Raw genomic sequence first — 12,287 nt, 5'->3', positions numbered from 1 at the left:
GCTTCCTAAAGTAAGATCTTAAATGTACAATATAATATACTCTTTGGTTTCTGTATAATAAATTTTACCCACTTTGATTTAGAAGAAAGTCTGAGTTAAAACATGTACAGAGTATTTACAAATTCAACAAATCTTGCACTATACCATCAAACTTCTCTCACGACATTTATCTGCACCTGCCAATTAAAAGCCTAACAAATAAAAATTTCCAACGGGAAGGTAAATACAGCTTTTTCCAAATGAGCAGAGGTTGCAGAAAGTAAGCTTCTAGAAGACATTCAGGAGGCGTGTCTCGGTGAAAACAGCTCCTGCTAACAGAGCCAAGAATGGATGTGCTGTCATTCCTCAGTGGTTCTCAACCTTAGCTACACGTTGGCATTACGTGGGGAGCTGTGAGCAAGTCCTAAAGCCCAGGCCACACCCCTGACCAATTAAACCAGAATCTTTGGGTGGGGCATGGGCATCGGGAGTTTTTAAGGCCCCCCAGGTGATTCCAGGGAGCGGCCAGTCTGAGAACCACTGCCTTAGTAAAACCAGCCACCTGTCCTAGCAGGGTGCAGCGCTGAGCCCAGCGAGGGGAGAGCTGTAGCCGGAGTGGATGGGCTCAGCTGACAGGGGCATGGCTGGCGGGACGCACCTGGCAGTGCTCTGGCAGCCCAGGGGTGTGATGTTCCGAATGGGACCTTCCGTCGAGAGAGCAGGTCAGGCAGACCTGGTCTGGCCGCAGCAGATCAGCGCTGCGTCCCCTCCTCAGGGACATCTGAGAACCGCTTCACTATCCCAAAGCTCCTTCCTCGACTTCTAGACCCTCTGCTCCAGCCCAGCTGGGCAGTTCACCACGGAGCAAGCCTCGGACTCTCCAGCTGTTGTACAAACGCTCCCCTCCCCTGGTCCTCCTGGCCCTTACCCCTGCCTTACACTGCACCCGTCCCCAAAGACCAGCTCCCGCCTCTCCGACTAGCAAGCCTCCCACAACGACCCCAGCTCTCACTGATCTCCTTCCTCACCCAGATCCTCAGGCTGGAAGCTTCTGCATCCTTCTTTTGCTCAGTAAACACGTCCCAGCCAACGACAATGCCTGTGCTGCTGCACTGAGCTACTCTCTCTCTGCTTGGTGGGGTTAGGCTTTTCTGTGGCTGGCCCAGCAGTTAGCAACTGGGAGGACAGTGACGTGTCTTACACTTGTTCCTAAGTGCTCCCCCATTGACACCCCTGCTGCCCGATCGGCTCCTCGCACACAGTTGATGCTCCGTAAATACTGGCTCCTTGGTTTATCTCTCATTCGGATCTCTCGGTAGCCTTGGATTAACTGATCTAGCCGCATATTCTTGGAGCCCTTCTCTACTCGGTATGTTGTAGCTAAAGTAAATTTTTTAAATGTAAAAGTTTCAGGATCCCATGTAAACATGCCCCCTTGCTTTAAACCCTGTAGTGCCTCCCCACTGCTGTTCAACAGGGCCTGGGAGGCTCTCCGGGGCCCGACGGCTGCCTGCTCACATTACTGGACTCAGCTCTTCCTTCCTTCCTCCACTCTCCCTGCTCCAGACTCCCTGGTTCTTCCCCTGTGCTCACAGTGCTCCCTCCCACCACCGGGCCTTTGCATGCGCTGTTCCCTACATCTGGATGTTCTTCCTCCTCCTCTTTCCCTTCAGATCTTAGTTCAACCATCACTTCTCTGACCTCCAGACTTGCCAACTGCCCCATTCCACGCCTGGTCAGTGCTGCGCCTCTCTGCATCGTAGGAAGTAATGCAATTGCTATTTAACATGCATCCGTGTGGTTTGGGGATTAATGCCTTTCTCCCTTGTAGGACTCTGAGCTCTGTGACAACAGACACAGGGTCTACTTTTGCTCGATATTTTATCTACAGTTTCTATGAGGGTGCCTGTCACACAGGAAGCACTACATCAATATTGAATGAATGAACGATGAATGAATGGATGGATGAATGAATGAGTCATTAGAGAAGGGGGAAAAACAACATGTATGACTGGCACTTGGTTTTGCAGACCAGGGACAGGAAATCCAGTGTGGTGTCACTGCATGGCACCAGAAAGCAGATGTGGGCTCCCCTGTGGATGGGACAGGCCGGGTTCAATACACCTGTCAGGCTCACATCACCTCCACAGTCCCCTCAGTCCCTGGAGTCCTTGGTGACACTGTGCCAGGCAGAATAATGGACCCCCAAGATGTCCACACCCTAATCCCTGGGCCTGTGAATATGGTACTTTATACGGCAAAAGGGATTCTGCAGAGGTGATAAAGGCTACAGGTCCCCCTTGAGATGGGGAGATTATTCTGGATGGGCCCCATCTAATCACATGAATCCTCAAAAGTGTAGAACTTTCTCAGGTGGGTTAGAGAAATGAGATTGAAGGAGGAGGAGAGGTTTGAACCACGAGAGGGACTCAACCCACTGTTGGTTGTTGCTTTGAAGGTGGAGGAAGGGGACCACATTCTCAGGAATGGAGATGCTTCTGGAAAATGAGAATGGCGCTCATCTGACCCCCAAGGAAACGGAGTCTCAGTCCTGCAACCAGAGGACATGGATTCTGTCAACCACCTGAATGGACGAGGACACGGTCTTCCCCTCGAGCCTCCAGAAAGGATTCAGCTCCGCCAACACCCTGACTCTAGCCCAGGGAGACCAGGCAGACTTCCGACCCACAGAACTGTAAGATGGGAAATTTCTGTTGTTCAAGCCACTAAGTGTGTGGTAAATGGTCACAGCAGCAATGGGAAACTCACAGGCACTGTCCACACAGGTGGCTCCATCCTGTCCCCCCCATCTGACCACCCCCTTGACCACAGCAGGGGCAGCCAAACACGACCTGGGAGGTGGCTGGATAGGGTGACCAACTGGACGAAATGGTCACTCTTAGGAGCCTGGGCAAGCTGTAGAGAAACGCCAGGCAGCGTCGGGTGCAGATGGGGAAGGCCGCTGACAGGGGAGAGGAGGGCGAGCGTCTGAAGTGTGTCAAGGGCAGAATTACAGAGCAGGGGGCTGGCAGCCCTGGGCCGCTGGGGCACCCGCACAACCCGGTCGCTAGACCTGGCTCCAGTTCTGCTGGTCTCCCCCCACGAGACGGGGCTGTGCTCTTCCCGCGTGGCATTCCCTGGCCAGTTGTGGTCCTCTGGTGCTCATTTCCAGACACATCCTCACACTTCCACTCACATTTCTCCTCCTCCTGGGCCCTGTTTCCTGAGGCCACCTGAGTGGATCCGAGCGCCTCGTAACTAACGCAGCCTAACACCGTGTCCGCGTATGTGAGGTTTGACCACACCCGCCCAGCCTCTCTGGGTCACCTTCCCAGTCTCTAAAAGGGGGCTCAGGGGTCCCTGCTAATCTACACCAGGGATGCTGTGAGGATGAACCAGCCAACACGAGGAGACCACGCTAACCACGGCCGTGGTGACCTGGCGGCCTCTCAGGGGGCGGCTGGAGCATTCTGTTCTCCCTCACAAGGCCCCTCATCACCTCTCCTCTTCTCCAACATCCTCGTGTTGTCTCCTACTCTCCTCCTGCCTCTCCTCCTTCTGCGCCCACTGTCTTCTCCGTCTGCTGGGAGCTCCCAGGGCTCCTCGCAGGTCTTACTGAACCCAGGAGTGGTCTTTGGTTCTAAAAACTCCTGTGACCCCTGCTTTCGAGACACCTCAGGACAGACGGAGTGGAGGCTCCCCGCCCTCCGCGTCTCTGCACGGCTCACAGGAGCCGGGCGCTGCCTTTCTGCCCGGCCCACCTTCCCTTCCCGCCCGTCGGGGAGAGAGCGCTGCTCCTGTGAACTGACACCCGTGCCGGCACCAGCTTAGGTTTCCAAGTAAACAAACATGGGACAAGTGTGTGCCAGCAGGCTGGGATCAAAATGTGTCTCCAGCTGTTGGGAAACAAAGTGAAGCAGTTTCCTTGGAAACGAATTCCCTGGAGAAGGGGGCTGGAGAGGCCGTTGGAGGGCTCAGTGGAGGTGGACCCGGAGGTTCAGGGCACGGCCCAGTGTGGCCTCAGCCACAGGAGAGCAGCAGTCCCCGCTGGCTCCCCAGAGCTGAGAAGCCCCCCGTTTGCAGGAAAAAGGGTCCTTTTAGGTCATGTGGAGCCACCGACAGAGCCAGAGAATGAAAGCATCAATGTGAAATGCGTTTTGGAGAGTTTTAGCTTTCAAAGCACTTCTGTGTAGAATGTCCAATTCATTGCCGGAGAACCCTGTGACATAGGCAAGGTAGGTAATAGGGCCCCATTGTACAGAGGAGAAGAGTAAGGTCTGCAGAGGCTAAATCGCTGGCAAGGTCCCCCAGCGGGGGCAGCCGAGAATGGAACGTAAGAACACCACGTCCTAGGCGCTGTCTCAGCCTCCAACCATAAGCCAAATTTGAACTCGCTGGAGACAAACAGCATTACTTTCCTACCTTCAAAGATTCAGAAGATGTAGCTATTTACTGAAATACTTAAAAAGCAGATCTCCCAAATCCATTACTCGTTTTCTTTCTTTAAGAAGAATGATGCTGCAGGGACAGAGGCTAAGCCGGAGCTCTCACTCACAGGACAGCCTCGGCCGGTCAGGAGAGAGTGGAAATTTCCAGAAACGCGTATTTCTATATACACTTCCAAAGCTAAAGGATGTTGAGAGTCCAAAACTCTCAGGAAGATTGAAGTGCGTAGCTTTCTGAAAACCTTGGCTGACGCTGGCTGATTTTCAGGCTTCTCCAGAACCCAGCGGGGCCAGCGTGATTCACTGAATTCTTTATGCATTAAGAAGCTGTAAACTACGCATCTTTTCTTTTAAACATGGATGACTTTCCACGCTTTACAGCCAAGCCGAATAAACAGGATCACAGTTTTCTCCCAGGGAAAATTTCCTCCTCTCTCCTCCTGCTCGTCAAACCGAGATCATCCAGGGAAGCTGCAGGAAGTTTGGGGAGGGAGCCCAACCTGACATTTTTTGGAGTTGGGAAGGGCCAAGTGGTATCTCTGCAGAATATTTCTCCAGGAAACTCGCTACGGTCAACAGCAAACACACATCACACATGTTTAACTGGCAGAGGGGAAATGGCGGCATAAGAAATCCATTTTCAGGGAAACTCGGCGACTGGAAAGGGAGTGGCTTCTGTAGGGACGGGATGCTCTCTCTTGCTTGTAAATCACCACTGGGGCTTTTCACAAAGCATCATTCATTCTTCCATTAACCATGTCCTGTGTGCCAGGTACCTCCCTGCCCTGGAAATAAAGCACCTGGCTCCAGCTGGAGAAGAGTCTCCTGGACCGGGGTGTATCCAAGTGTCCCTGGGCTCAGATCTGCCCCACCTCACGACTCTAAAAACGACCAGAGGTAGCCACCTCTGCACCGGGGAGCAGAAATGAGCCTCAGAGAACTGTCTTTTCACTGTGTGGCTGCTACCCATCGAATCTGTATTCATTCGAGCAATAATTCATTTTAAGATGATTTTCTGGTAAATATCAGTGAGGAATGGTTTGGAAAGAAATAGAAACCTTTAGAAAATCTGTTTCTGGAAAATATGGGGAGTAGCTGTAAGAAGCTTGAATATTAAAAAAAAATTGTTATAACAGCTATGTCTTTGTGAAGATGTGTCAGACAAAATGATTTTATATGACAAGCATGGAACTTGGCCCAGTCCTCTTCTCCTTTTACCATTCACGAAGTAAATCCTAGTGATGAAACAACACAGTGCTGGAGTCAGGAAGCCTGGCTTCCACTCCTGGAGGGGCCTCTAACCCACCCAGACCGAGGCCCGTGCCTGCATCTGTGAAACGAGAGTTTCCTCGTGACCTCCAGGGATCCTGCAAACCTGAGCATCCCTGTGCCCTTTTCTATTTTCTTCTGAACCACCCAGCATCACAAGATGATGTTATTTCATCCCCAGAGTGGGCTCAGAGGCCCTGGCTCTCTCTCAGCTGTATGCTAAGCAGTTCTGCAAGGCTCAGGGCCAGGAGCAGAATCGCCTGATTTTTGGCAACCAGATCAAGTGAGTGGCTCCGGAGCACTGAGATCTGGAAGAATGTGGGTACATCAGTGGACCCGTTTGGGGCCAGCGCCCGTGACTCTGTGTGTGTGCAGCGTGCAGGGAGAGGCCTCCTCTCTCGATCCCCGAGGGGGTGGCCTGCCATGCCTGCCTCCTCGGATAGGGGGACACCCTGCACAGCCCCTCCCAGCCCTGCTCGAGGCAGGGCCCTGCTGAGGGCACAGTGGGCTCCTCACAGCTGCCCTGCACCCCACCGAGACACAAACACCACCCTCCTTTGAGCAAACAACTGACCACCCAGGCTTACCAAAATGAGGACAGGCTCTGAAAGGGGGCAGTTTGATTTCAAGGGTCTAAGGGGACCAGGGAGATGGCATAAGAAGTTTCAGCTACCAAAAAAAAAAAAAAGTCAATAGACTGTCTTCCTCCAAATAAACAAACTATTCTTTGAACAAGAAAACAGCCTCCTAAGCGAGTCAGGCTGGGGCCAGATCATAAAGGAGTCCCGTGTCCCTCGGGCTCCTCCGTACTCCCTGCTCCCTGATTTCTCCCCCTGCTGCTTCGGGGAGCCCCGTGCTCTCCCGCTGAGGCCTTGTCAAAGAACGGTCTGAGGAGTGCGTCTGACACAGCCCCTTCCCCGGACACAGCTTATGTGCGGACATGGGACCCCGCACATCTCTAAGGGAAGAGTTCCAGGCAGGGACATTTCCCCGGAATCGCTCAGATCACACCATAAAAGCTGCCACCAGCTCTTCAAAAATACAAGACTTGCCCCTACGCCTAACTTTCGACATTTTATGGGCTTTTCAAAAAAATCGAAACCATGATTTTTTTCTCTCGTTTACATCTTCTCTCACAAATGATTACAACTTACTGTTTGTGTGAATGTGTGAAGACCACGTTATATGGAATGATGGCAGAAACTTGATTTCTGATTTTCTCAGGGGAGAAAACCCTAGAGAATTCCCCTCCACTCCTACATGCATGTTTTTTGTTGTTTATATTTGCTAAGTAGAGTGCTAGTGAGGTCTCCTGTGTGTCAGTCCCTCTTCTGTGTACCAGGGACATAGATGGAACTCTGATCCTATCTCGTCCTCAAAGTGCTTCTATGCTGTTGGGAGGAGAGGAGGGAAGTTAAGACATTGTATCACTCTGAGAAACAACAGAGCCAGTACAGAACTTGGTGGGAGCACAGAAGAAGAACACCAGGACCTCCAGGTACAGCTATGTAGGTTGTGCATCGCACAACTCTGGGGTCACCAGCCCACAAACTCCGTTTTCAATAGAGGCCCCCGGAAACTTTGAGTGTGAGGAGCCTGTGAGACTTCTAGGACAAGCTTCCAGGGGTCAGCCAGGTACAGATCGAGAGCAGGAGGGAGGAGTCTTAGCTCCTAGAAAGAAGGGGGAGAACTGCTGAGGATGTTTAAAGGCTGGTGGGATGACGCATCCTCTGTTGGGACAAGTGGCTCAGATCTCTGGTGGAGAGTCAAGAGAAGGAATCACTGATGAAGGGGTGTTCCATTTGGGGTCATCCGTGTTACTTCCCAACTCACTCAGTGGCTCACCGGGCCTTATACCCTTTGTGGCCTCCAATCCTCACCTCTCTGAATTCACCTGACACTTCCCGCTCCCCCCCTCACTCCACACCAGCCACACTGTTCTCCCTGCTGATCTTTGAACGAGCAGCACGGTCCCCTCCAGGCCTTTGCCCCCGCTGCCCCTCCACTTGGAGCTGTGTCCTCCGGCTAACCAGCTGACCGACTTCACATCTCATTCTCACCGTTGCTCAAGTGCCGCGTCCTCAGCGCCTTGCCTGAGCTCCTTATGAACATCGCGGCCTGCCCCCGCCCCTCGGGCATTCTGGGTCCCCTGGACCGCCCCTCCAGTTTCTCGTTTTTCCAAATCACTTTTCACCTTCTGGTAGACTAAGAATTTACTTATTATCTACACTAATATTTGCCGAGCAAGATTCATAAGACTCGTTTCCATATCTTTGGTTTTTCAGCATTTTCTGCACAACTTGGTTCTAACTTTCTTAGTATCAGAATTAAATCAGAAACTTTGAAATATATTTTGATTAAAGGGACTGTGCTGTAAGTTTTTAAAGGAACACACACATGCTCATCAAGATCCAGTACAAACTATGAAGATAATCAGAGTAGAAATTCTTCCTCTAGTAAGTGGTTCTATACCCTACATGCATACTTGTCACCGAATAAAAAATACATAGCCATATTCACAACATGTAGTATAAAGAAAAAGATCAGGGCTTTTGACATCAAAAACTAAAAGCCACTTTGAAAATATACCATCAAGATATTTCACGCAAGGCTTAGGTGGTTGAACAAATACTGAAAGGCGAGTGACAAGCCTTGGTTTCTGGTCTTGGCACATCTACAAACTAGTTGTCCAGTACAAGATAAGACACTTCTCTGCATCTCAGTTTTCTCAACTCTAATCCTGGATTTTTAAGACGTGACAGTGACATCATCCACAAATGCTCCCATCCTCCAAACACACGCTTTTATCACATTTTTAAAAATTAAATGAGGAATTTTGGGCATTGAGCTGGAACTGTGCCCAACGATACTCCTTTAGCTACAAGAGTGCCGCCGTGGCACCTCGGCTGCGGGTGCAGGCTCTGCGTGAGTTTCCGGCGGCGGGAACAGATTTGCACTGACCCCTCAACACTGCCTTCTCTTTCTGCTGCTGCCCGACAGCCAGGGAGGGTCTGGGTGACCCCAGGGGCTCTCTCTCACACAGAGACCAGGATTTCAGCCTCCGCAGCACCAGGCTCTCAGCTGCTCAGTGAGCTTTTGTCAGTCTAGGTTACAAACAGGTGAGAAACGAACCTTGTACTCTGGTGCTGGCAGAAAGACACATGACTCTGCCCTCCATTTTTGTTATCAACTTCTGCGCCATGGAAATGATTATTGGGGTCAAAACGAGCATCCCTCTGGAGCTGAGGGTCCCACGACAAGGTCCACAGAAAGCAAATAATTTTTGCCCAGATGGCCTGATTCTGCTGTGCTGTGGTGGAAAAAACCTGGGACTTGAAGGTAGAGGACCGGGAAACTGAGGATACTGCTGGGCTGGACTCCCCAGGGAAGACCATTTCTTCTCTGGGACCTAAAATCTAGCACTGAAGACAAACGGGGGAAAACAAGACTACAAAGTCATCGCAGAAATCCTCCGTTAGGATCTGGGTCATCTGAAATCATTTTTCACTGGAAAAACTTCCTCCCTGAGGAAGTGCCCTCGCGATGCAGAGCTCCGTGGAGGTGCCACGGGAATGCCATGGGCGGGGAGCGTGAGCTTCCCTGCCTCCGGGAGCTGCTCCCAGGGCAGGGAGGGGCCACGTCTTGGGGGCAACAGGACTTACCAGGTAGCGTTCCTCCTGCCTCATGCTGGGGGTGCGGATCATGTGATTCTGTTCCCCTCTCCAGTCTCCAAAGCGACGGAAAAAGTAGTTAGATAAAAACCGGTTGACGGGGTCTCGGATGATGTTGATGTAGACGGGCTGGTCCCCTCCGAACCTAGCACGCACAGACACAGAGCTGGTTACAACCCGTCACTTCCGGAGGGAAAGAAAGCCCGCTTCCACAACGTCTCCCCTCCGGGTTGACACATTACCACCTGGTACCCGTCTGCTAAGGCACCAGTGAACAACTGAATCAGCAGGCAGTGTCTCCTGATAGGCGTTTTATTATCGTGAGGAAGTGGAGACCGTGATGCCTCCTCGGCCCCACTGAGAGGCCGTCAGGATGTCGGTAGGTCAGGACCATACAAACGATGGTACCGGTCACCGTGAAGGTGTGCACAGACGTGGTCTTGTTTCTCACAGGCTGTAGGTTCTGAGGCGGGGACGCACTGTCTTGGATTTTGTACTCCTGGGGTCTGGCAGGGACAACCACTGGCATGTGGTGGGACCTCAGGGCATGTGTCAGCTGACTGGTAAGTTCTGACCGCTTTGTTGGGTGAAATAGTACTTATCCTACAGTCTCATTCAGACCCTCTCAGGTAAGGGGCTCTGTGGGAAGTGGATACAACATCCAACGTTTGTTAATTGCTCACCGTTCACCTTGTCAGTTCTTCACGCGTCCAACTCACCGAAGCCTCACAACCATAATGACCCCCACTTATACCTGGGGAAACTGAGGCAGGGAGCAGGTAAGTCCCTTGTGGCTGAGCCAGATGGGAAGCCAGGCCGTCTGGCTTCAGAACCTGTGCTCTGAGCCATGGACAGAAGATTCCGGAGTTGAGAAAAGGAATAAGGTAAGGGGATATCACGCACACAACAAAAATCAATATAATTATCCTCAAATGACGGCACGTGTTTTTAGATAAAAATTAAACCAATATGTAGGTGTCCCATTTTAATTCCATCTACAAAGGGGTCAGACAAATGCACGCTGGCCCCAGAGCGAGGCCTTCTGGGAGCAAAGTGAGCGGCTGGGCTGAATTTCCCTTCAGGATTCTTCCCCTTTCGCTTTGAACTGCCCGAAACCGGTGACCCTGAGGGGCCTGGGAGACCACTCCGGGCTCTGGGCAGAGCCTGGGGGCCTCCCGAGGGACCCGCAGGTCCTCTCACCCCGTGACCCCATGAGCTTCTGATGAGGATGCCTAGACGGTCAGTGAGGGGTCAGACAGAGGTCAGAGAAAACCAACTGACACACCCCTGCTCCCTCCCCCTCCAGCTGGCAGACTCCGTTCACCTCTCAACGCCCAGCCCAGAACCAGCCACATCCTTCCCCCTCCAGCTCCAAGTCCTCTCCCCAGCACCGCCTGTCCGTGTCTGCTCTCCCACCAGACTGCGGGCCTCCCGAAGCCAGGAAGGATGCCCTTTAGCACAGTGGGTGGCACACAGCAGGTGCTCAACCCATGAAGACATGAACGCCTGGGCGTGTGCTTCCAAGTTGGTAAGTTTCTACCAAGACCACAGGGCTCTGGTGTAGAGGAAAGTGGACAGAACAAGCCACCAACCCTTTTCTGTGTATTAATTTGTATAATATGGCCCCCAGGTTATGTGCATTTTTAAAGAGAATCTTCAGAGAGAAGAATCCTAAGGAATAAAACAAATGCCTCGAGGGGCGGAGTCAAGATGGCGGCGTAGGCAGACTCTGAACTCACCTCCTCCCATGGACACAGCCAATTTACAACTACTCGTGGAAAAATTACCCCTGAGACAGAACTGAAAACTGGATAAGAGGAACTCCTGCAACAACGGACAATCCTTACTGGGGTAGAAGAGGCAGAGACTCCCTTCTGGAGAGGAAAAACGCCGCCTTCACAAGCCGCCAGCGTCACGGCCGCCGGGAGCAGCTCACAGGTACGCAGCCTCCCTGGAGGCGCGGGGCCCTGAGCCGGGGAGCGCCCCCGCTGTGGGCATTTTGTGGACCCAGCACAATTGAGACCAGCAGCATAATATCTGACTTTGCCTGCTACTAAAGCATTGGGTAGCACCCCCAGAAAACCCGGTTCACAAAGAAACTAAAACTGGCTCTTAAAGGGCCCGCACACAAACTCACCCGTTCCAGAAAGCATCCTAAAATCACCAGAAAGAAAGGTGCACAGTGCTTCGGTGACAAGAGACTCACCTAATAGGCCCTGAGTGCATCTCGGTGAGGGGTGAGACCTCTCCAGGGACTGGGACATTGGCGGCGGCCATTGTTGTGGCCTGGTGTGAGCGTGCTGACACAGACGCCATTGGAGTTCTCCCTGAGACCTGCTAGCCCAGGGTCTGCTCCACCCGCTAGAGCACCAATTTAATCCAGCTCAGCCAGGGCAGGCAGCCCACCCTAGAGACTAGCCCCACCCAACAACAAGCCCTCAGGCAACGTGTGGGCCTGCATAGATTGGTGACTGGATTCTCTGCAGCCTGGCAACTGAGCTGACTTGAGCGGGGCAGGGTGTGCACAAGGAGCGGGTGGAGAGTGTCGGGCGGTGGCAGAGTGTGTGGGGCTCCCGCCCTGGAGAGACTGGGTCCACTTGGGGAGGTTGGGGCGCTCACACGGGGCAGGACTGTGTTGACTGTGTGTGTGGACCTGTGGGGGGCAGGGCTTCTCAGCCACAGAAGACTTGTACTTCTCAAAGACCCACATAGGAGGTTTGCTCCACCTTCCAAAACCTGAAACAATTGGGTGCTCCTGTGCCTGAGGCCAGCCCCACCCAGCTGCAATCCTCAGAGAGCTGACAAGAGACCTAATAGGCTAGAGGCTTACAGCAATTGTAAGGCCCTGAGCCTAACAACCTGCCACGGTGGGGGCCTACTCACTTAAAAGAAATACTGCAACACAAATGTGGTATTAGAACTT

The 12,287-nt window shown here is 52.4% G+C and overlaps 1 protein-coding gene across 3 annotated transcripts in view; it reads right to left on the bottom strand.

Moving 5' to 3' along the window:
* The window catches only part of UST (uronyl 2-sulfotransferase), a 347,600-nt gene that overhangs the window by 133,023 nt on the left and 202,290 nt on the right, over positions 1 to 12,287 (bottom strand). For all 3 annotated transcript variants that reach the window (XM_087425210.1, XM_087425209.1, XM_004440946.3), the window contains exon 5: positions 9,356 to 9,509. In XM_087425210.1, coding sequence (XP_087281336.1) covers positions 9,356 to 9,509 — 154 coding nt within the window. The remainder of the gene's footprint in view (positions 1 to 9,355; positions 9,510 to 12,287) is intronic.

Source organism: Ceratotherium simum, chromosome 38 (assembly GCF_057802395.1).
Source record: "Ceratotherium simum simum isolate JZ-2026a chromosome 38, ASM5780239v1, whole genome shotgun sequence".
Classification (NCBI taxonomy): domain Eukaryota; kingdom Metazoa; phylum Chordata; class Mammalia; order Perissodactyla; family Rhinocerotidae; genus Ceratotherium; species Ceratotherium simum.
The sequence above is the reverse complement of the archived record's forward strand: the minus strand, read 5'-3'. Positions and strand labels throughout refer to the sequence as shown.